Source organism: Blennius ocellaris (genome assembly GCF_963422515.1).
Source record: "Blennius ocellaris genome assembly, chromosome: 15".
Taxonomy (NCBI): Eukaryota; Metazoa; Chordata; class Actinopteri; order Blenniiformes; family Blenniidae; genus Blennius; species Blennius ocellaris.
The window spans coordinates 19,793,687-19,817,904 of NC_137664.1; the positions used below are offsets into that span (position 1 = coordinate 19,793,687).

General features: G+C 42.3%; 2 protein-coding genes across 3 annotated transcripts; both read right to left on the reverse strand.

Moving 5' to 3' along the window:
- Nucleotides 1-1,485: 1,485 nt before the first annotated feature.
- Nucleotides 1,486-16,649, reverse strand: tmc2a (transmembrane channel-like 2a; the record flags this gene model as incomplete). Its single annotated transcript, XM_080509994.1, has 20 exons — nucleotides 1,486-1,700; nucleotides 1,868-1,985; nucleotides 3,489-3,567; nucleotides 4,098-4,223; nucleotides 4,290-4,529; nucleotides 6,117-6,184; nucleotides 6,873-7,001; nucleotides 7,816-7,974; nucleotides 8,819-8,998; nucleotides 9,234-9,422; nucleotides 10,377-10,524; nucleotides 11,093-11,235; nucleotides 11,735-11,833; nucleotides 11,921-12,027; nucleotides 12,115-12,196; nucleotides 12,274-12,364; nucleotides 12,436-12,588; nucleotides 14,019-14,454; nucleotides 14,543-14,581; nucleotides 16,613-16,649. 20 exons carry the CDS (start codon nucleotides 16,647-16,649, stop codon nucleotides 1,486-1,488), a joined length of 2,838 nt encoding a protein of 945 aa, XP_080366120.1.
- Nucleotides 16,650-17,563: 914 nt separating this feature from the next.
- LOC308140303 (atos homolog protein B-like) lies at nucleotides 17,564-22,968 on the reverse strand. Of its 2 annotated transcripts, XM_080510001.1 has the most exons (9): nucleotides 22,844-22,968; nucleotides 22,135-22,185; nucleotides 21,190-21,302; nucleotides 20,576-20,666; nucleotides 19,940-20,089; nucleotides 19,502-19,570; nucleotides 19,146-19,333; nucleotides 18,667-18,862; nucleotides 17,564-18,547 (listed from the first exon to the last, which is right to left on the reverse strand). In XM_080510001.1, the coding sequence occupies exons 5-8, from the start codon at nucleotides 20,081-20,083 to the stop codon at nucleotides 18,688-18,690; spliced, it is 576 nt and encodes a 191-aa protein (XP_080366127.1). In that variant the 5' UTR covers nucleotides 20,084-20,089; nucleotides 20,576-20,666; nucleotides 21,190-21,302; nucleotides 22,135-22,185; nucleotides 22,844-22,968; the 3' UTR covers nucleotides 17,564-18,547; nucleotides 18,667-18,687. The 2 variants fall into 2 exon arrangements, with proteins under 2 accessions (XP_080366127.1, XP_080366126.1); XM_080510000.1 differs by having other exon boundaries at nucleotides 17,564-18,862.
- Nucleotides 22,969-24,218: the final 1,250 nt, after the last annotated feature.

Below are 24,218 nucleotides of genomic sequence, written 5' to 3' on the forward strand. Positions count from 1 at the left end.
TATGTCTTTGTTAAAGAGCATAATACAAAGTATTTAAGTATGAATGTTTGTATCTTTAATGTGTGAAAATTCGGGGAGTTATGATTACTGAAGTTGGACATACACCTTCCTCAGTAGAAAAGAAATGGTCTTGGGACACACAGGGGACCCATCAAAAATGGCGGCCACACTGATATGTTGAGTGTCAGTCTATGAGGCATCTCTGTATATCGTGTCTATAGTTTGGAGCTTGTTTGGACATTTGGCTGTCTTGTAGTGATGCGAATCTTGTGTCATTTTCCTGATTCAAGTTTTTACGAGTAGTTCATCATCAAAGTGAATTGGGTGTCTGAGTCATTTGAGTCAGTTGCACATTCTCATTTCCTCCTTGACTCAAAAGTCCCGCAGGCCTTTTCCTTCGTGCTGAACGACAGTGTGAACAATAGGTTTCATGTGAGCTGACCCGAGCAGACGCACTGAGCACCTCATATTAGCTGAAGGAGCCAGTAGCTCCGCCCACACCACAAAAAAAAACAATGACTCTGTATGTCATTGGTCAAGAGCTTATGGTTGCACCACCGGGTGATGGCGGAAGTGATATGATCACACACAAAAAAGAAACCAGAGTGTGACTGATTTTCAGTAATTTCATTTATTTATACAATTGTAGTTAAGAGCAGCAGCACAACAGGGACATGTTTCCTGTTTTGCAGCCCGTCAGCTGTGGCAGGAATGACTCTGAATGAGTTAATGGACATTATGACTAATGAGTCATGGAGCACTAAAGTGACTCAGGTTTTGCACAATTTAATACTCAAACGTCACTCTTGGCTTATGTTTGTTTCATTTGACTATTTCCTGATGAAGCATTCAAGGACAATGGGATGTTTTTTTTCTGTTGTTATTCTGTAAATAGCCGCTAAAAAATAACCCCAGGGCTACCATATTGACCTTGTTCCGTGCCATAACTGGGGTGTCAAAATATGGATGACGCAACACGATGCCTCATCCTATCATCCCAGCTCAGTTTTCATGTTCCCACTTTAATAACCTGGTAGCAGTATTATTTGTTATGCTTTATGGTAGTTTTATAGAAGAGAAAAAAACACCGGGCTGCCATCCACCACTACGTAATTGGCCAGTAATCGCAAATCCCGACACAAAATACGTAAGAACGCAGAATTGAAAGTGGGCAGAGCGGAATAGGGTCAACACAAGGAGGAATGTGGATTAGCACAGCCTTTCTTTGAAAATTGTTACTTGCACAAGAAGAACCTGACATTTTACAGATCTGTTGTGGAAGACTGAATTTTAGGCTACCATTATGAGGGTTATACAGTAATTTCTTTAGCTCACCATACCGTGCCGTAGCATACCGTACCGTACCATATAGCGCCGTATCATATAGTACCGTACCGTGCTGTACCGTGCACTGGAAACAAGGCTTTAGAAGACTGTCACACAGGGTTGAAAGCAGACAGCAGGAAGGTCTTTTTTCTCACGGTGTTATCTTGGCGGGGGTCCTCTACCCCGGCCGCGACCTGCACCCGGGCCTGGTCCTGGTCCTGGTCCGGGACCTCTTGCTCCGGGTGCCCGGTTGACAGGCCCTCGGGTGTTTGGGTTGGTTGATGCCAGACTCACATCTTTCTGCAGGTTAACACCTTTCCCAGCTGATCCCGCCTTCGTCTTTGTTGGTTTTGCTTCATGCTCTTGAGGTTTCTCTGTTTGGAGAGAGTCAATTCACATGAGTCATTTGAGTTCTTGTAATTCTGAGTTTCCTGATGTCACTGCTGTAATATTTGATTGATGGACAGCTTGTGTCACTGCATTTTCATATTTCAATGAATTTAACATTTTTCTGCGAAAGTCAGTTGAGGAGGAAACGGACCGGGTTCTGGTGGAGCCGGGGGGGCGAGGGACCGATTGGGCAGCAGATCCTCCAGGTCTTTCATGACCTGGTTGGTGCTGTCTGCGTTGTTCCTCCGATTCTTCTCTTCATCCCGAGCCTACATAGGAAATAAAAGGAGGCAGAAAAGCCCCAATGTGATTTTCCAGCTACATTATTTATTTAAAACTATGTTGAGTGTAATAATTGACCCAACATAGAAAAAGGCACTGAGGATTTTGGAATTGTCCAGGGTCCCCTTTACATGACAATGCTTTCAAGTGAAGACAGAAATCTTTTGTCACGTGTCGGGGTTGTGTCAACACCACAACTTTCCTCTGAGCCACTAAATAAACACATCATTTTGAAAATAGCCCCTCGTACTACAGCCAGAGTAAATGTGTTGAGATGGACAATGACAACAATACAGTTGTCATACAGTTACGCTATCTAATCTGACAACAGTTGTGTGTCAGCCTAGTGTGAATCCAGTTGTATTTATAACACACTGCAATTTGGTTTACTTAATGTTAGGTCTCTGTTGGGCAAGCCACTTTTAATGAATGATCTTATTATTGAAAAAAACCCAACAGATTTCACGTTTTTAACATAAACTTAGTTGAATGAAAACAACAGTGCAGCAGCTGTCATTGAATCAGCTCCACCACACTTCAGTTTATCAGCGAGGTCAGAATCCGATGATACATATCTGTATGATAAGTATCAATGCAAACAGCTGTCATATGGAAAGTCTAACTCTTGAACATGTTGCGCTTCATGTGAACTCCTCTTGTCAGGCAATATTAGTAAACATCTACAGACCAACCAAACACAATGCTCTTCTTTCATAACTTCTTTCATGACTTAAGCAAACTGCTGTCTACTGGATGTATTAATTATGACTGTTGTTTTAATGTGTGATTTTAATATTCATCGTGATAATCCAGATAACAGTGCAGAGGTGAAACATGTGGCTGTTTCTGACCATGACCTTGGTTCATTTAAAGTCTCTATCTCAGCTCACAGCAGTAGGTTTAAAACAGAGTTGATCAGAAAACGTCACGTTGATGAAAACACACGTCGAGCCTTCAGCCAGACATTCACTAGCATGCGGCTCCGCCTGCAGCTTCTATCTACCACCTTGTGGAGAACTTCAGCTCTAAAGTAACAAAAATCATTGATACCATAGCGACAGTCAAAGCTAAAGTAGTGTGTGATAGGAGAAAAGCCCCATGGAGAAATAATAGACTGGCTAAGGCCCAGAAAAGACAGTGCAGACAGGTGGAGCGCAGGTGGAGAAATATCCAAGCTCCACGTTCATTATGACGTCTACAAAGAAACGCGTGTTTTTATTGATATATTTCTTATGTCTTTATAAAGCTTTTCTATTCTATAATTCATTCATCCATCCATCCATCCATCACAGGATGCTGAGATGATCCCAGCTGACAATGGGAGATGGTATTTTACATCCTGGACAGATCACAGTTCCACAACAAAGAAAAATGTTGAAGGTTATATTTAAAGATTTAATATTTAATAATATGTCACTATTTGACCAGTCCGGCCAACTGAAGATCGATGATGTTGACACATCAGCGATAAAGAATCCAAGACTACTTACCAGCTGCATCTTCTTCTTCAGCTCCGTGTTGGAGTTTTTGTAGGCCTCAGACACTGAGTTGAGATAATAGATGGCTAATCTGTAGGAGACAGGATTCCTTATCACACATTTTTGTACGTGCACAACTCAGTCTGCATTTGCTCCTGCAATGTGTCTCTGTTAATAAAATATATATTGTGCTACAAGTATCTATACGCTTGTATTTGTATATACTGCCAGGCATCAGGTGCAGGGATGTGAAGCCAGCAGCACTTGAGAGCACAAGCTTTGCAGTTCCTATCGTCACTCCCCTGCACTGATTGGGAGCAAGGCTGCAAATTTGCAGCCCGAAGATGTTTTTGAGCAGCCTCTTTTAGATGGTTTTCCTTTATTCAACTCACTGGGCTTTTTTATGTGTGTAACAGTGAAAAGTGATCATAGTGAAGATCAAGAGCGTCGCAATTTTCTGTTTGAACAAGAATTTTCTCACGTCACAAAACACACAAAGATGTGTCAAGTGAATATCCGTCATTTTCGTGATGTTGGTTGTTTGTGAAATGAACTTTGTCACGTAAATGTGAACTTAAAGGCTTTAATATAAAAATTTGAATTTGCTATGAACATACTCACACCATGAGCAGCACAGCTGGGATGATGAGGCCAGGATTGGCCACATAACTGAAGAGCGTCCCCATGAAGGCTGGTAAGTCCAAATCTATTGTCTCCATGACCACGTCAAACATTTTTACTTTCCCACTGTAAACGGAAAGTCAATCAGAGCCGATACTCGACTACAAATAGTCTCATGACAGCGAGTGTTACCTGAAAGGTCCACAGTCAAAAGAAGGTGGCAGGGTCATGATCGTGTAGACGACCGGCAGCAGGCTCAGGAAGAGGACGAGGAGCAGCAGTCCCATGTAGAAATTGTTCGACTTGGACGCTTTGAAGACTCTCTCATGGGGGACGTTGGTGGCCATCACAGCCCAGCACTGATAGTACATGGAGCTGAGGAGGCGCAGAACGTTGATGCCGACCAGCCCAGGAGCGTAGAAGGCTCCCATCCTGAAATCAACAGATGGAATCACTTACAGCTGACTCCACTGTACTGTAGTTTTCCTCAGCCAAACCCACTTTCACTCTATCATACCTTTGCTCCAGGCAAGTTCTCATGTACTCAACCAAACCACTTTATCACACCCTACTCTGCTTTACCCCACCCTCATCTATTCTGCCCTCCGCAGGTCTGAGCCGCCTGCCCCATCACAGTCTCCACCTCTGAGTCTGGTTCTGCAGGTTTCTTCCTTTCCACTGTTTCCTCTACTTGCTCATGAGGAGTTGTTGGTTTTTGTCTGTAAAAGTACCCTGAAATGCCTTTGTTGTATTTGTCCTCATAGAAATACAATGTAATATAATCAAATGAACCCTCCTCTCATATCCCTCCTTTCTCTCCACGCTCTTTTATTTAGACAGATGTGCTGTAACAACAATAAATAAGGTTTTAAGCTCCATAGACTCGTAATCAACCTCTCCTACGGGCCAGACTGAGTTTGTGCACACAGAAAAGTAGGAAGAAACATATATACTATTACTTACATATATATCATTCGCCTAATAGATTGCAATAATTACAAGTGCATAATAAATGATGCTACACAATGATGAAACATTTTGAAATGAATCACTCAGATAATAAGCACATGGGTATGTGAGACGCTCCTCCACAAGGTGGCGTCTGGCACTCTTGGTCTCTCTCTCTCTCTCTCACACACACACACACACACACACACACACACACACACACACACACACACACACACACACACACACACACACACACACACACACACACACACACACGCTTTCTTTCTTTCTTTCATATTTGACTTATGACCAACCATGTTGTTGTTATTATGTTTTTTGACTACATAACTGATATAAAGCTGGGTTGAGTTAAGTTTGGTATAACTACTACTAGTACTACTACTTTATTCTGTCTTTTCCTTCTTTACATCCGACCATGTGCAGTTTATTTCCCACGCTTCTCAAAAACTGCAACTCACAACTTAACAATGTCCTCTTTTGTCAAACACGTTTTCTTGTATTATGATTTCACAACAAAGTCAGATTTTCACCTGTTTTAAGATGAAGTAGTGATCGTGTTTTTTAAACTGATGGTTAAGCTCAGGACATTTCCAGCATTTAGAAGGTTTTTGTTGTCGTGAGATCTAAATATTCTCATTATATGTGTCATTTCACTTTGGTACAAAGTGATTTCTGAATTAATTAATTCATTGACAAGCTAAAAACCAGTCATAAAGTACAACATGAGATACCACTAAAATTTTAACACCATCGTGAAACATTATAGTTCATTTAGCTTCTTTTAAATGAGACGTTGTCATAAACATTGGTGGTTGGGTCGTGATAGCACGAGGCACAACATGATATGATGTTATTTAATTACTGCAGCTGCTACTATTTGTATCAGGTGTCATTCCTGCTCACAATGCAGCAGCGCGGTGCCACTGCAACTTGAACCCAAACTCTGGCCGGGCTATTGATTCTGTCTGTGATACTGGATACCTGCAGTGACACACATTGGCGCACGTTCACATAATGGAGTGTGTGTGAGTGTGTGTGTGTGTGTACCAGATCATCCCTTGGTTGAAGACCAAACCGAGGACATTTCCACTGATGTCAAACTCTCCGTACGACGGCTGGAAGTGATCAGGGGAAAGTCGTCACTCACATTGGCGTCATCATGACCAGTTTATTGTTTATGTTCACAGTTTGTCACAGGAAAAACTTTAAAGTCCACTAAAACACAATGATGCACAAACGCGCAACATGATATCAAAACAGAGTTTGGCCTTGTGTTTACACTGCAATGTTTCAAGTGAAATTGTGTCTTGTTTTTGTGTGTGTTTTGAAAACAATGTTTTGAGAAAAATGTCCATAGAGATGGCAGAAACACTGACAATGATTTCGTGTTTCCACCGTCTGCATGGCGTTTTCCAAAAAAGTTTTGTTTTCCCCCGTGGCCATGGAAACTGAGCATTTTCAAAAAGTTCCACTTTTTCAACCAAAAAAAACATTTGTTTTCAGTGCCTCTGAGCACCATTGTCATGTAAACGAACACCAAAAACGCTCTGCAAGTTTGCAGTATCCACTTAATGATGTCTAAATGTTGCCATTTGATTTCATGCTCTAGCAAGCTGATGAATAGAGGCCTGAAATATAAATCTATATTTCCTATAGTGGCAAAGTCAAAATGCTGGCTGTGAAATGTGGAAAATGATGTGTTTGTGCACAAATCTTTCAGGTGCAGCATTGTATGGGTATGGATTGTTGTGAAGCATCTAAAACAGTCAATAATTGTATTTTGCTTCCAGCAGTTGGACTCACGAATCCAGCCTCCAGGTCCCAGCACCAGCAGTAGTTGAGGAAGCGGACGATGACGGCTCTGGCAAAATCCATGATCAGGATGGTTAGGTAAGACACCTGGATGTCCGACACGGTCAGTTTCACAAACTCCTGGAAACAGCACAGATTTTTTTTCTTCTTCAGATTTTAGATCATTCTTAAAGTGTATTGCACACTGATTTCTACATTTTCCACCATGAAGCCCACCCAGACTGCCTGAAAGAAAAAAAAAGATTGAGACCAGGGGTACAAAAAACACATTTAATTGATTTTCTGCATGCAGCCCAATTTTTATCGTGAGTGGACCGGACCGGTGCTATCACAACTTTTCAATTTAAACTTTAAAGTTTAGTTTTTTGTTGAGGTTCAGAGTATAGGTGATGTAAATGTCAATATTTTTAATCATTTATTATTTCTACCAATGACAATGACAAATGACAACAATTTCAACATAATGGACATTTCCATTCTCACCAGCCCACATGAGCAGGAGGCTTTAAAATAAATCACATGAACAATTTATCAGGTCCACTTTGGATGTTGATAGTGTCTTTGTATGGTTTTCTTCACACGTATATCATGTTTTGACAGCCTCAGGGATCACCCTGTGATTAATTGGAGTCCCACAGCCCTGAGCTGGGAACTACTACTAGTTTTGGTCATTTTTTAAAAACATATTCTATAGCTCATCTAGAGCAACTTCTTGTAATTTGTAATTGAAAAAAGTATATCAAAAGTGTCATACAACTCTATTATGAAGCCCCTTTTCATTTCACCCTCATGTTGAAACAAGTTGGTATATATTCCATCTTTTTCAGATAACGGGCAACAATCATTTCTTCTAATTTGACGGTTATACAGGAAAGCTTAACCGCAAAGATCTGGACATTTTATGTGTAAAAAGTGGATTTTTTTTCTGCTTTACTATTCCGACAGCCGTCTCCCAGCAGGGTCCTCGGATGACATCAGAAGGGTCCATGGGAGGCGGGGTGGCCTCGGAGTCATTGAGCAGACGGGAGAAGTTGGCGTAGTACTCCTTCATGGCCCAGATGGAGGCGTTCTTAATGGACTGCTCCTCCTCCAGCTGAGGGGAAGGCAGAGGGCAGTAGGTTTGGAAAAGCTCTTATGCGATAATAACCTTTACATTTTAAAACGTTTTTCTTTGATGTGGCTCAGAGTTTCAAAAAAAGTCTATGCTTTTGGAAGATGTTTTGCAGTTACTACTGACAATGCCTACAGTCTCAACATGAAGCCAATTTTAATGAAACTTTCTGGTGAGAAATACAGTGAAATGTCTAAAATTCTTCCCCTGGAGCTGTTGCATTATGGGTGTTTTTACAAACTCACCCTGACAGCATGCGAGCTGACTTGCGCTAGAAAAATTGCATTCATTCTGACCATTATCTGAGAACACCTGGTCCAGGTAAAACTAACAGGATATTCACAGATGAGGCTCAATTGTCCTTTCACTCATTAATAACGGACTTCTTGAAAATAATATTCAGATAGCTCTCACAAGCTCTCAGGTGAGGCTGGATCTCCTTGCTGCAACATTCTATTAATGGCTTTTTGAATCTTTTCGGTTGCTCTCAGTCTGATTTCTCTGAACTTTGTATCCTTGAGGTTTTACTAGGAATTTTCCTGACAGAGTAACTTGGAAAATTACTCAAAATATTTAATTAGATTTGAACAAGGTGCCTTTTCCACTGTTATCATGGCTTCTATTTATGAATCCCGTTTTGTCTACACCACTAGGAAAATGTGTAGTACTGAGGAATTAGTTCCATCTAATCTATATTTCCATAATCAAATGTTGAGTTTGACAGATGGTGATGCAAAACAACACTAAAGACAGGATCTGTTCAGGTTATCAGCCGCAGACTGAAGAGAAATCTGTTCAACACTGGCGACAGACCCTGTTGTCGCACCTTGTTGTTGACCTCATCGAACAGGGCGAACAGGAAGGTGTAGAGGTTTCCCAGGAAGAGGGCAAAGATGCGTCCAAGCTGCCACTTGAGGGCGATTCGAGGATGGTAGTCCTCCAGCTCCGCAATGGTCTCAAACAGAGGAGGACACACCAGGCCCAGCAGAGACATGATGATCTCCAGCTGGACTCACAGGTTGCAAAATCAAATCAAAAGAGGAGATGAAACAACATTTTTAGGAGTGTTTGTAGATGACAAACAGCATTGGAAGCCACACGGAGAGGATATTAAGCAAAAAATGATCAAATCTAGTGCTGTGTGATATGAAACCAGATTAAAAACCAGAAATCAATGATTCAGACGACCTCTGCCCTGTGACGACGGCCGTGGCAGAGCCTCCACATGCGACCCGTCTCACCTCGTTCTTCTCGTACCAGCTGAGATCGTCCCTGGTGGCGAACTCCTGAGAGCGTTTCACCACGAAGTAGATGAGGTAGCCGCTGCCGCCGAGACTGCAGGTGATGAAGAAGTTCGCCAGGACCCTGAGGAACCTGCGCAGGTGGATGTTCTCGTCCTTCTGGTTCTCCTGCTCGTCTACGATGGACTCCTGTTCTTATCAGAAGGTACAGAGAACAGGCTGATCGTGGCGCACAACAAGCAGTTCGCTGAAGGCTACTAACTCCTGGTGAGAAGCGTTGAAAAAGTAACACGATTACTAGTTATTCCTTTGAAACATAACTTGGATACTTTTACTGATTACTTGTTCTCAATTACATCCACAATTTAGGCACTCTTTCTCTGCAGTCAACCCATCCTATTACCACCGAGCTGCTTGGGGTCATGGGAGCGTCAGGGACTCCCTGTGGTGACCTTTCTACTGTGGGGTTCAGACCTGTGAGCCGCAGATCCCAAGTCCACTTCTCCAACCTGGAGGCCACCACTCATCCCTCATAAAGGCACACACACACACACACACACACACACACCGCTGACGACCAGGGCTTCTCAGGAATGTACTAACGTCGGTGTGTTAAATATAAAGTCCGTGAGCCAAAACCAGCCCGCAAGAGCTTCTAAACCGGCCTTTGGCCTCAAAGCAAATGTCCACATTTTCAAAGAAAATATTTTTTTTTTATCACATTGTTTTACAACACAACAGTGAGACCTAAGCTGAGACGTCGGTGATGCTGACATGAAAGCGAGCATCAAAGCCTTGTAAGGGTGATTTGTGAAATCACTTATGATGCAACTGCCTGACAAGAAGATTTATGGATATTTCACCATATTTTGCAGCAGAAGGTTTCACTGGTATTGGCTTCAAACTGAAAGCCATTTTTCAGTAGTAATTGTTGGTTTTACTAATATATCAACATTTTCATCACGTGCAACCTGCGTCACAACAAAGAACAACTTCCATGTTTAAATTTATTATATTACCAGTCTCTTTCATCAAGATGAAATTGGGCTGTTTGTGGCTCCTGAACTTAAAGATATATGAAAACCCTGGTCTGGAGCATCTCTTTCTCCAGCTTAGAAACATCAGTAAGAAGGCTGGTGTCACCTTGAAGCTGGTGGTGATGGAGGCGTATTTATTGTCTGCAGTCTCCGAGTTCCCGATGAGGTAGTCCCAGCTGGTGAACATCTTCCAGGCGAAGGTGAACTCTCCTTCTTCTCCGTCTCCGCCGCCAACGTCAGCGTTCTTGGCCATTCTGAAAACGCACACATAAAGAAAAAAAAACAAAAGAGTTATTTGAAAGCACTTGCTTCGAATCTCTAGCGTCACATCAACAGCCTGACACGATTTCTTTTTTCTTTAATCCATGTCATTTGTCATGTAGGTCATTGCCAAAGATGCATTTGTTTATCTGGAAATCAAACTGTTTTGAAGCGTCCTCTAATAGTGTGTTTGTGGTTAAAAATGTCAAAGAACAAAATAGTATATCTGACACTGGGTGAGATTCTTGACCAACTGATAGTGAGTTACAGATGTCACCAATGTTATGAACAGTTGCATCTTAAAAACAAGTTTATGCTTCTATTATCTAATAGAAAATTCTGACCAATCCAACACAACATGTGTTGTCTTTTTTAATTTCAAAATCTATCACCAAATTAAATACTTTCCTCCATATTTCATCGTTAACAGTCTCCTCAAACAGCTAAAGGCAGCTGACAAGTCTTTCTGTTGGCTTTTAGTTTTGATGGAATATCTGTGACATCTCACAGGGAAATTGCGTTCTACGTTTTCTTATAAACGGGGCCTCGCTGGGAACTCACGTGCGGATCACCAACATCAGGCTGTATCCAAAGTTTCCGATCCCAACCATGAGGTAGGACAGAGGCAGCCTGAACTTCAGCAGGCCGATGGTCCTCTGGTCATTGTAATATCCATAGAAGAGCACTGAGTACTTGCAGTAACCCTGAGGGACAAAAAAAAAAGTTTTACAAGGGAAAAACTGTCAGAGTGATCCTTTCATGCAGACACTGCCTCGGGCTGCACAGTGGTGTAGTGGTTAGCACTCACACCTCACAACTAGAGGACCTTAGTTTGAGTTTCTAAGTGGGTTCTACATTTTCTTCTGCCGGTTGTTCAAAGACAGGCTTGTTTGGTTAATTGCTTGCAAGTCTAACTGTGTTTAAGTGATTGTCTGCCTCTCTGTGTTGACAATCAACGGTGTGTATCCTGCTTTTTACTTTGTCTGAATGAATGTGTATGTGGGGATGAATGTAAAACTAAAGGAAATATGGATCAAATTAGGATCAATCATTTTCATTTTTGACGTATCTGTATTTTGTATATCTTTTGTCATGTCTATACATTAATGGCAAATAAAACAAATAAATAAAATGAACGGGTGAGCCTCAGTATTTTCACACACGTCATAATGATTAAAGACTATCTATTTCCATGAGACTCACGTTGAAGTCCATGAGGACTGAGTAGTCCTGAGCAGTGTCTTGCTCTGCTCTGGGAACAGTTTTTCTGGGAACAGATCCATATGGAAGTCCCATCAGCACCTGGCAAAGTACAAAATAAATAATATTTCATTTCATAGAAATGCGAGATCCTCTGTCTGCTGAGAAACAGAGACTCCCTCTGCTCACCTCAGGGATGACCACCAGTCCGAAAGTGAATCCAAAGAGAACCAGATTCATGCCGTACATCCAGCGTAAGAAGATAAAGTAAGACGCCACAGACGAGCCAAAGTGGCCTGCGCACAAAGGGAGAACGTGAAATATCCTACCTGTCCACCAAGAGGTGCTGTCATCTTCACAGGGGTGTTGTCAATAAAACCTACTTTCCACCTCTTTGATCTTCCTCTCCCACGGGATACACGCCGTTCTGAAATTCTCAAAATCTCTCTGAAACTTGATCCATTTCTGAGGGGAAAGAGACATTCAGAAGGTAAAACACACAGACGGGGGGGAAAAAACAGCTTGAATTATTAACACCTGACCTTTGTCATCATGACTTTGTAGGCGTACCACTTCCTGCCTTTCCCTTTTCCCAAAGCTCCTTCAAACTTATCCACAAACTGCTGAGCCTCCCTGTGAAGACGTCACACGGTAAGGAGACACATTTCAACCCCGGTCGAGGGCACGTGCGAGAGCGAGGCTACCTCAGGTGTACGAGCCTCCGCTTCATCCTCCACGGTTTGTTCCTGATGGTGGCGATCAGCTTCTTCTTCTCCTCCACCTCCTCCATCAGCCGAGCCATCTCTCCCTCCGACATGGAGTCCTCCTCCTCCGAGTTGGAGCTGGAGTCGGACGAACTGGGGCAGGAGGGGCAGGAGGGGCCGACGTCAGGGGCAAGTACAGTACAGGCCTGCTCCAAATCATGAGAGTTCATACATGAAGTACTGGAGTGTAAAACCTCCAACCTGGGAGGACCCTGAGAGACATATACATATACATATACATATACATATACATTATAATTCTCTTATCAGAAAACTATAATTTTAAGAAATTTGAATAAATTGTCCACAACAAAATATCATTTGGCTAAAGTATAAGACTTAAATCTCATACTTTCTTCATAAATAAATAGCCATCAGTTTAAATATACAATTAAAAAAGAATGATGGATGAACTCCAGGAGCCTCCATGTCTGTGCGAGTCATCCATCCATAGTTCACGAATGCTTTTCTTTCCCAGAGCTTAACTTTGTGCTGATCACAATCTGATTGGTATATTTCCACTTTCACAAAGATCCATAAGCCGCTTAAGCCAACTTCATTCAACAGTGTAGCCACTGGAGGGTTGCGTGTGGTTGGAATCAATCCCAGTTAACTAGAAGTGAAGGGAGGACACACCCTGGACAGGTCACCAGTCCATACTTTTGGACAGATTTAAAATCCCCTACCCATAAATTCATTCGTACTTCATCTTCAGTATCTGCTCTATTTATCCTGGTTAGTGTGCAGAGACTCGGGCCTGCATTAGCTGTTATGAGTGGAGTAAATCCAGAAAACATTGCCAATCCTTCAAATATAGTCAATTTCACTCTCCGGTGACCATTTTAGATTTATTTCTTGACACGTATGTCTTTGGGGTGTGAAAGGAGGAAAGAGTCTTAGACAGAAGAGGCAAACTCAACAGAAAGGCCCGAGCAAGGCATTAGAACTCCTCAAGTTCTGGGTTCAGTTGATTTTCTGGATCTTGTGTTGCTAGAATGTAATCAGAAGGTAATCTACAGTAGCACTTGTAACAGAGGGATGTTGGGATGCCATCTCTTGGCCAAATAATGGAAGTGTTTTACAATAATATTGGACGTCTAACAACTAATCCAAGTTTGGTTGTGCCGCATTTAATCCAACATTCTGAAGTAAAGAAGCTGAGCTCAACTCTCCAGTGTCTTTCTTCAAATCCTCTCCAGTATATTACAACAATGAAATAATCTCAGTGGTTTTTGTGATATTATGCCAAGAAACACTCTTTACTTCTAAAGCCTCTGAAAGACTCTTTCTTCCCTTCAATCTTGTTGATGACCTGCTGTCTTTCTCAAACTTTCTTTGCTTGCTTATTTGAAACATTTTGAGCAGGTTTTTTTTTCTTTTTCTTTATATGATGCACTGACATGTCTCTGGTTCAAAATTAAATAAATACCTTTGTACATTCTGGTGCTACGTTTCAAATAAGTTGGATGAGGGTTCATAGTGATGACATTCATCTAATCTTTGGGTCAAATGATCGTAGTCACCTGTCATCCTTCTTCTTTTTCTTCTTCTTGTCCTTGTCATCATCCTTGTCTTTGCCCTTGTCCTTTCCTTTAGCGTTCCCCTTCTTGCCCTTGTTGTCTTCCTCCTCTTTCCCTCCCTTCTTCCCTCCTTTTCTTCCTTTCTTTCCCTTGGCGTCATCACTGTCCTCCTCACTGTCCTGGGCTTTGCCACCTTTCCTCCTATTGGCTGCCCCTCCCCCTCCCCTCTTCCTCTTGGGGGCCTCATCCTCGCTCTCGTCGTCGCCGCCACCTTTCTTGGCAGGTTTCTTCCTGTTTGCTCCCCTGCGTCCCCTGGGAGCGTCGTCCTCCTCCTCCTCCTCGTCTTCATCGCTGGCCGGTTTTTTGCCTCGGCCTCCTCCCCTCGCGCCTCCTCTTCCTCCCGCCTGCCTCCTGTTGGTTCTCCTGGAAGTGCCACCATCTACATCACGAAACAAATGTCAAATACTTCATGATATAATCAACACCTGACGCGTGGGGATCACTGAAATGGTGCTTCATCCACTCACCATCACTGTCACTGGCGTCCTCGTCTATATCGATCCCCACTGAGGAAGAAACAACACAATGAATATCTGAATCTCCTCAGAAGACGTTTAAAAACATCCTGTCAAACATGCTGATCAGGCCAAGGTTTCACACTTTCTACAAATTTGGCTGATCGTAGCACTTTTCAATAACTTATCAAATTATCATCAGTGACCACTGAATAGACGCTAGATTTTTTTCAATGCATTGTGGGACACTTAGAGGGGCCCTTGTGAAGTTAAATCATATTTACATAAAGATACACTTTACAATGAAAAACACTACGAATGGTCCTTGTTTTAGAGTGACTGATCTTGGAACCGGCGTCTGTCTACACTTGAATATGAAGTTAGGCAATTACAAGAAGCCACTGAGGTGAAGATAAAAAGCTTGAAACACCAAATGCAGAACCACTCAGAAGCTGGCTCAGAACAGACACGTGTAGGATGTGGTCATTGCACCTGAAGGTGTCTCTTTTACAGGCAGCCTGATTTACTCCGCTTGTTGAACAGTCACATGGCCGTGGGTAAGATGACAGCATTGGAAAAGATAGCTGGGCTGCCATTTCAGAGGAAAAAAAACCCCCAAAACACAAATGTACTGTGGTTTATTGGTAAACATAAGTAGGTTTTGCCTTTTTTGTTCTGGCTAAAGCAGCCCAAATTCATAAACGCTTTGAATAGCAGGTACAACTAATGTACAGGGAGTGACAGAAATGTTTGTTTTGTGTCAACCAATCAAGGATACTGGTGCCAAAGAAAAAAAAAATACATGGACAACTAACAATTAAAAAATAAATACAACTGAAACTGCATAATTAAATCCATCTTGTTGAAATTTACAAGTATAAAAGTGATCTTAAAAGTCTATTTTTAATTGTTTGCTTTGAAATGTTCTGGCATTAACATGGATCTGGCCCTGTGCAGCAGGAATATCCTTCCACGCACATTGGTTCCGGTTGGAAACGGAGAACAACAACAACAACAGCAAAAAAAAAGAGAGCCTTATCTGAACTTTTTGCGGCGGAAAGCATAAAAGTCGGATTTCTGATATGTACGTTTTCAGTAAAGTACAATCGAATGATTACTAAACAACAATCCAGAAACATCTGTAGATCTGTAGCATATATATTTTATTTTAATCGTTTACTTACAATTGCGAGCTCAATGACACGCAAACCATTTGGGTATGAGGAGAATTAGACCACGCCCACGTTCGGTTTGAGCATTGTAGTCTCTGTGGCGCAATCGGTTAGCGCGTTCGGCTGTTAACCGAAAGGTTGGTGGTTCGAGCCCACCCAGGGACGCAAGCTTTTTCTAAATTTGAAACGCAGGGACAAACGTTTGTGATCGAGCTTGTGATCGAGCTTCTGAAACTATTTCCTCAAAAGGAATTTTAGAAAATACATTTTACTTTGAATTAGAACCTTTATTCCCGTGGCTCCTTGTAAACACTATTTGCTCGGCTTTTCTGTTAATTTCATTCTTCTATGCTTATACCAGTTACCACTTACTCCCGCATATATTCATATTAATATAATTTACTTAACTTTATTTTTTCATAGATATTTTTATGTTCTACTTTCACCACAAGAATTTCCCCCTGGAGCTGCCTCAAATAATTTCAAATATCATCATAATGACCATATAATTAACCATAGGTAAATGAGTAATGTATCTTTCACTATTATTCTATTGTAATGATATATATTATATATCTATATTCGATTAGATTCTATCAGCAAGCCATTGACTATTAAACCTATTTTCATATGTTCTTAAAATAAGTTTCTTTTTGGAAATTGATGCCTGGGTGTACTATTTTATTAATGACTAGTAAAGTACCAAACTTAAAATTATTCTGCAAATGTATTCACCTCAACCCAGCCACAGAAACCAAAGCAGAGCTGCCTACTGAAAAAGATCAAACTCAATCAGAATTTTCCAAAAACAACAAAGAGGATTGAAAGATATTTTCCAACAGAAATGACAGGTCCAAGATGAATAAATGAGCAACAGAACAAATGATTCATCCTCTCCTGTGAAACTCACCCTCCTCCACCCTGGCTGCGTCACTCCTTCTGGGCATGATGAAGACTGGAAGGTGTCGGTGTCCTGTGCTCTCTGTAGGATGCACCCGGAGGCGTCCTGATCTCCTCTGCCTCAGATCCCCGCCAACACCGAACTCAGGTAACCGAGGCAGGTGTCACCATGACGACCGCTGCACGTGACTGGCCCTTCACAGGTGAGGTATTTCTGCAGGGGTGAGCCCACTGTCACCCTAAAAATGGGTGGGTGTTTTTTTTTTCTCCCCCTCCAGTTAGACCTGTTTTTACCTTCTCATGAGCTCAGGGGTGATGATGCAGGCTGGAGCCACATGTGGCTCTGTAGTCTCTGTGTAGCGGCACCTCACGGAAGCTTTCACCATGTAAATAGACACTGTTTAGGGTACTGACCAGACATTCTGACGAAAGAACCCTTTTCTTGCAGCAAGAGGTGAAAAGTAAGCCAACCCAGCATAAATCAAAAGAAAACAGTGTCTACTACTGACAACGCAGATGTACCTGTGTGTTTTATATGTGAAATGAAAATGATAAATAAGTGAAAAAATTACTAAGAATCTCCAGAACTGCTGAATGTAAAATTAAAAAAGTGTTGTATTGGCTAAAATATTTAAAATGGTATGTCAATGTTTCAAGTGAAAACGCTTTGCTTTTGTGTTTTTGTTTCCGAAAGATTTTGCTGAAAATGATGTAGTTAGCATGTTGGGCCACTGGTGTTTGTTTTTATAATGAAACCACACATGCAGACAGAGTGCAATACGCAATAAGCATGAACATATGATGGTACACAGACATTCGTATGGACAGATGACCAAATTGGATTGTTATTTACTGTGGCCATCAACTGGAGGAAAACATTGAGATTATTGTCTTTTTACACGTTTGTGTGCAGAAGAACCGTTTTCTACAGCCATGGTGCTCAACATGCAGGAGCCGCATTTCAGAAAAGTTGTGTTTTCCCTTGTTCAGGTGGAGCATTTTCAAAAAGTTACATTTGTAGTGGCTCCAAGCATTGTTGTCGTGTAAACAGACACACAAAACACAACAAAAGTTTCCTATTTCCACTTGAAATCTTTGTGTAAATTGGGGTACATTTTTTTACCAAGAATTAAAAGAAAAAACTGACAAAACGTCTAAAATAATGACGATGAATAGCTAAACCTGCGAAGGAAAAGAAAAACACTACAAATTCTACACAGTAGAATTTAGATGAGGCTATTAGCTGTTATCTTCCTTTTGAATATTAAACATGTTGTTTTTTAAGCTCCTGGCACATTTGATTTGCAGTAAATTGTGTAAATCCGGCCCCTTTTAGTCCTGAAATGTTGCAGACGAGGGTCCTAAACGTTGACATTAAGTAAAGAGGCTACGGCACTCTCACTCGCCCCGACACCGGAGACCTGCCCACGGGAGGAGACCAGACGCCCTAAAGATTTAATGAAGGTTTAGGTTTCTGCAGGCCGAGCCGAGGCTCATCAGGCTGCACTCAATATCCTGACAGTTTGCTTCCCCACATGGAAAGAACCTATATGAGGATATATGTGCATATATGCGTATATATGCCACATATAGGCAAAATTGAGGTGCATATATGTGAATATACAGGCCATATAGGTCTCCTGTACTGCTTCTTTATTTCCACATATATATAGCCTATATATTTCACTTTGGCACCTGTCATACATTATCAAGGCAATAACTAAGAACTAACTAAAAAACAATTATGCAAGAAGAACATATAGGTACATATATGCACAAATATATGCGTGCATATATGTACCTATCTAGGTACATCTAGGCAAAATGGAACAGGGCTCGGCTGGACGGGGCAGAGCTGGATGGGGAAGAGCTGGACGGGGCAGGTCTGGGTGCAGCAGGTCTGGATGCAGCAGGACTGGACGGGGCAGGTCTGGATGCAGCAGGGCTGGACGGGGCAGGGTTGGATGGTGCAGAGCTCGACAGAGCAAAATGGAACAGGTCTTATGAGACTGCAGAGGAGCAGGGCATGACAAGGTGCTCCTCCTCTCAGTTGAAACACCTCACCTCCTTCCCAACACTGAGAGGTCAGACGGGGTCACACACAGGGGCAGTAGTTGGGGCTTCTTCCCTGGAATCGTTCCCGTCGGTGAACGATTCCAGCTTGTACTTGCCCCCCGTGTACACCTTGGTAGATCTGTTGTCGAACAGCAGCCGGATATCATTGTTCAAGGAGAGCCTCCCAGATGTGGAGCGCTGGAATCTGATCATCAAAAAACAAAAGATGTTCGCTAGGGATTTTAGGTAAAGGAGCACAACAACATGATGTCACACATGTCAGTTTAAAAACACATTCCAAGTTTTGATTGTCACGTCCACCACAAGACTGTATCTTTTATTGGAACTCAATAGACGTCTGCTGATGAAATCAACATTCATGGCTTTGACATTTGTCAGCGACTGTATTATTCTGGAGACATTGAGGAAAGCATTGAGTGTATACATCATGTACTGAGCACCACAGCCCTGTGAACTGTCAGTAGTACCTGAGATGAATCAGGGAGTGGAGGATTCGGTTGCTGTCGGCCCCTGGAGACGCGTCCCTCTTCCCGTCCTCCACAGCCACCAGGAAGCTGCGGTGGCGCAGGAAGGTCATGTGACCAGAAGGCATGTCACTCAGGTCGTAGGGCACCAAGAACACCTTCTCCACGTTTTTTTGTGGATTCAGCAACACCTGAGGGGGAAAAACTAGTCAGCATGGTGCCAAAGAAATGAAGCTCATAATGTCAAACTGTATGTCATCTTCAATGAAGTTGTGCTATAGAAATACAACATTGGGATTTTAAAAATATGGAAGAAAGCAGCTCTTTCTATGAATGAGATTGTGAAAATAATAACACACCACTTGAACGGTCCCTGCGTCTGGTATGACGCATCCTTTTTCCCTGAAGGAGTCCAGAGAGATCACGCCCTGTGAGGTGGAGAGAGACATGAGAAGCTTTATAGGGAGCTTGTGATGCTTCACTTGTGTTTTCAATGAAGGATTTCTGTGTCTGGTCTGCTGATGAAGGAGCTTTAATTCCCGTTAGAGGGACAGTTTATTCCTGTGATGTTAAATCTCATCCTGGACAGATGCATCATGTCCACTGCTGAAATAAAAAGAGGTGGGAAAACCAACTACCCAATGCAGGTTTCAAACATTTGGCTCTGCAAGTTTGCATTTGAATGTGTATCGTTACAAGTTGTTGCGCGCCACTGAATTGATTCTTGAGCTTCACTGTGCATGTTGAGACACACACACACACACACACAGTGTCTTGCAGACAAAGCGCAGACTGACCAGGTAGGGAGCAGGGCGGCCGTGGTCACACAGGTCGTACTTGGTGACCTTCACTGGCAGCTGGAAGTATTTCCCGTGACTGGCACTGATCAGCGCTGTGACTCCTTCTATCTGGCCAGACGGGGGAAATCTGCCCTTCAGCATGGACTCCTGAGAGCACACAACGAAAGGATTCGTACTCACACGCAGGAGCAACATTTCAATTGTGAACATTCACTAATCCATGTGTTCATCTTGATTCAAACCACATTAGTGTTCCACACAGTGGTAAAACAAGCACTAGTGACCAAATAAAACACCCGTATGAGCTGAGACAGGTCATTGAACATATCTCAGGGAAGACCCTGGAGGAAGTCTTTGTTCTCTGCGTAGCGGTGGATCCTGTGTGCTTAACTTTAATTACAGCATACACACACACACATCCTGTGTTGGCGCCGAACGTACCCGTTTTTATGCATCTAAGAATTGTTTTTAAAACGTTTTTTTTAATCTTTTTTCCTATTTATCTGCAGCTCCAAGAAGTCTGATTATAGCATCCCGTTGTCTTTACGGCAATAAAGTTATAGTGGTTCTGAGGACACCCATTCTGTGATGGAGCTGAAACCCGACACAGAGAAGGAACTCGGGGAGCCGGACCTTTCTTCAGCAGCTGGACGGCTCAGTCCACGCTGGAGCTGTCGGCCAGCGTCAGGGTGGTTTGTTCTGAGGAGGCGGCTTCCACTTTACCCTGAGAGAAAGAGAGAGAGAGAGAGAGAGAGAGAGACAGACAGACAGACAGACAGACAGACAGACAGACAGACAGACAGACAGACAGACAGACAGACAGACAGACAGACAGACAGAGAGAGAGAGAGAGAGAGAGAGAGCAGTTGCTCACACCCTGCAATACCACTGGCCACCACTGGATGTCACTACGTGACAACAGGAAAACCTCCTTTACTCTCAATTTGAATGAAACTTCCTCCAGTGAACAATCGCTGACTGATCCTGAGGCACATGAAGAATTTGACAGATTTACACTGCATGTTTTGAACAATAATTTTTCTTTAAAAAGCCACAAATTACTTGTTTTTTTATTCTGTTGCCCGCAAATCAGCAGAAATCATCAACAATAACGACGACGTTTCATCAGAAACCAGTGTGAAGCATCATCATCATCATCATCACAAACCTGTCACTGCAGAGCCGCATCAGGATGTAAACAAAAAACAAACTTAGTGGATTTCAGTCGTCCCCCCGTCCCGACTCACCGTGACCTCCCCCAGGAACTGGGCCAGGATCAACTGGTGCCGCTCGCTGCTGGTCGGAGCCGACAGCAGGTCCGGGACCAGACCGGGGTTCTGGCTCTTCTGCTGCACAGCACCTGCTCACACACCACACACCACACACACACACACACACACACACACACACACACACACACACACCACACACCACACACCACACACCACACACACGAAGGTCAGTGACGTCAGCCGAGGTGAAAAAAAACTACACATATCCAAAAATGGACTACAAAAATGTCTCCCACACTGATATAATCTCAAATATCACAAGGTTTTAAATGTACATCAAAGGCTGGGGGGGAATAAAGAACCAATCAAACACAAAAACTGTACTTCAATGTGTCGGTTCTACAACATCCAGAACGTTCCGAGTTGGGATCTGGGTTCTAGACGATTTCAAGTTGTTCCAGGCAGATTATTGCATCGTTAACTTAACATGATCTGCTTTCACTCATCCTGAGTTTCCCTGAACACTGCGATGAGCCGGCCCTTTAAATATGGTCACTGCAAGGAATTGTGGGGCAGCTTGAGCTGGTCTCCTCTGGTAAAGGAAGCATCAGTATTTACTAGGCTAAAGGAAGCATCAGTGTTTCCTAGGCTAAAGGAAGCATCAGTGTTTCCTAGGCTAAAGGAAGCATCAGTGTTTCCTAGGCTAAAGGAGGCTCTAAAGGAAGCATCAATGTTTCATAGGCTAAACTAGGAAGCATCAGTGTTTCCTAGGCTAAAGGAAGCATCAGTGTTTCCTAGGCTAAAGGAGGCTCCAAAGGAAGCATTGAGCCTCCTTTCCTCAGTGAGAATCCCAACGCTCCTTATCATGGCCACTTAAAACACTTCCGGGGGTTAAAGAAAAGTCAATGGGAAAGGAGATAGGAGGGAGTATGAGGACGCACCCCGGGACTCTGTACTCACACTTGTCATGGTGGCGTGCCTCGGAGTCCTCACAGTGTCCAGGGGGGGTCTCTGCAGGGGGACACCACAGGACACTCACTTTCACAGAAGCGATCACACATGACAGCGGACTGTCCAACTCGTGAGGAGAACCAGGACGTCAGAGGACAGAGGACAGTGGGTTAACTCCCTGCTTTTGGTTGTCTCTGGCTTTGACGGACATCAGCAGAGACAGATTCAGACGGACGCCAGAGGCTGGAGAACAGACCCTCCTAATATAGAGGTGTCCAAAGGTCCCTGCTTCAGGACGCCAGAGTCTAATGATGACGTCATGATGAAGCTTGTGAAAAAAAACAACCCAAAACACTCATAACTCAGGTGTGTTGCTAGTGGGGGACATCGAAACCACGCAGGACCTAAACGTCATGTTGAGAGGACAAGCTCTCCTGAACATTTAATGTTCGAGTCCAAATTAATGTCCTCACATCGCTTTATATGCCGTTTATTGTTTCTGCTCGTGACTGAAGCTGGGGGACAGACAACAGAGTACAGAGACAGAGGGTTAGTTCTAAATCCTGGGGGTCTGGACAGAGGGACGAAAAGACAATCCCAGGTCAGTCTGAAGACAGACTAGGTCCATCACTGGACACACAGACAGAGACATATGGCGAGAGAGAGATGGACAAACAGATATAAACACAGCATTTATTTCCATGTATCGCAAACTCACCACACGTCCCTCTGTTGACACTGCGTCCTCTTGTCCAGCTGTCTCTTGCTCCGTGTGTCTGTCCCGCTCTCCGGAGGGATTTAATATTTTCCTAAATATACTTAAATTAAATTAAAAACTACAGAACTCGACCCAAGAATTATCCAAACATGAACTTTTATCTCATGGCGATCGCCTTGGAGCCACGCATGCGCCCTGGGACCGGAAGTTTCTCTGATACACGAGTGCAGACAGCGGCACCTGCCGGATAGGAGGTGCAACACATCAAAACTCCATATCGTCCCATCAAAACGTCCACATTGCTTAAATATTATCATATATAATTTACATTTTACACGACATATCACGACTATAAAGTATGCCACACTCCGCTGTTCTTTTATGTTATTTATTATTATAATTTTTCTATTTTATTTTATTCTTTCTTTATTTTACTGTCATAATCTTTGTTGTAAACTTTGTTGCAATGACTGATTTGTTTATGTTTGTACGCCACGGACTTTAAATACAGTTTGTTTTAAAATCACCACATCATAAATAAATAACATCCTTAAACAAAACACTGTACACTTGAAATCTTTTATAATTTATCAAATGTATATCCAAACTTCCAGTGAACAACCTTCTTCTTTTAGTCAGATTAAATCAGTCAGGAGCCCTCCAAAAATGTATATGCATTACAGAGTTAAAGATACCAAATATTATGAAGAGATATGGGGTAATATTCTGCTACTACTATTTAGCTGTATTTATGTTGCAAAATCATTGACGAAGAGCTGCTGACATATTAAGATATTGAGTATTTCAATCAATTTTAGCATTACAGCAGTTTGAGCAGTTTCACAATGATATTTTGTTTTTTGTGACTTTGAATTTAGAGTCAGTTTTGCCACATAGAAGGAATAGAAGTTAAAAGCAGAATTAAAACTGATGAAAATAGTAATGGACACATGTTTTGAGAGTTGCATTGAGGTTGAAGAAAAACTTTTTGATTGTGGTTCTCAATAGTATGAAGCTTTACTGATATCCAGTGAATTGCAGTATATACTGCACTTTGTTCATGTAATGAGTTCATAACTTTGTTTCTAGAAATATTGAAATTGTCAAAGTGTTGGACCTGCCCTCTAACAAAAACCCAGATGTTTATTAATTCATTTATTTGTGTTTTTATAATTTTGCTAATCTTGGAGAAAAACAGTTTCATGCAAAGCTAAAAGGATGTCATGAGATAGTCTTTGAATTTAAATATAGTCTCTGTGTGCTGAATCGACATGAATTCTGTGGTTTTCCCTTAAGAAATATCATTACAAGCTTCAGTCTTCAGTAAAAAAAAACAAGGTAATTAATTACAGAAATTTGCACAATTAATGAGGTT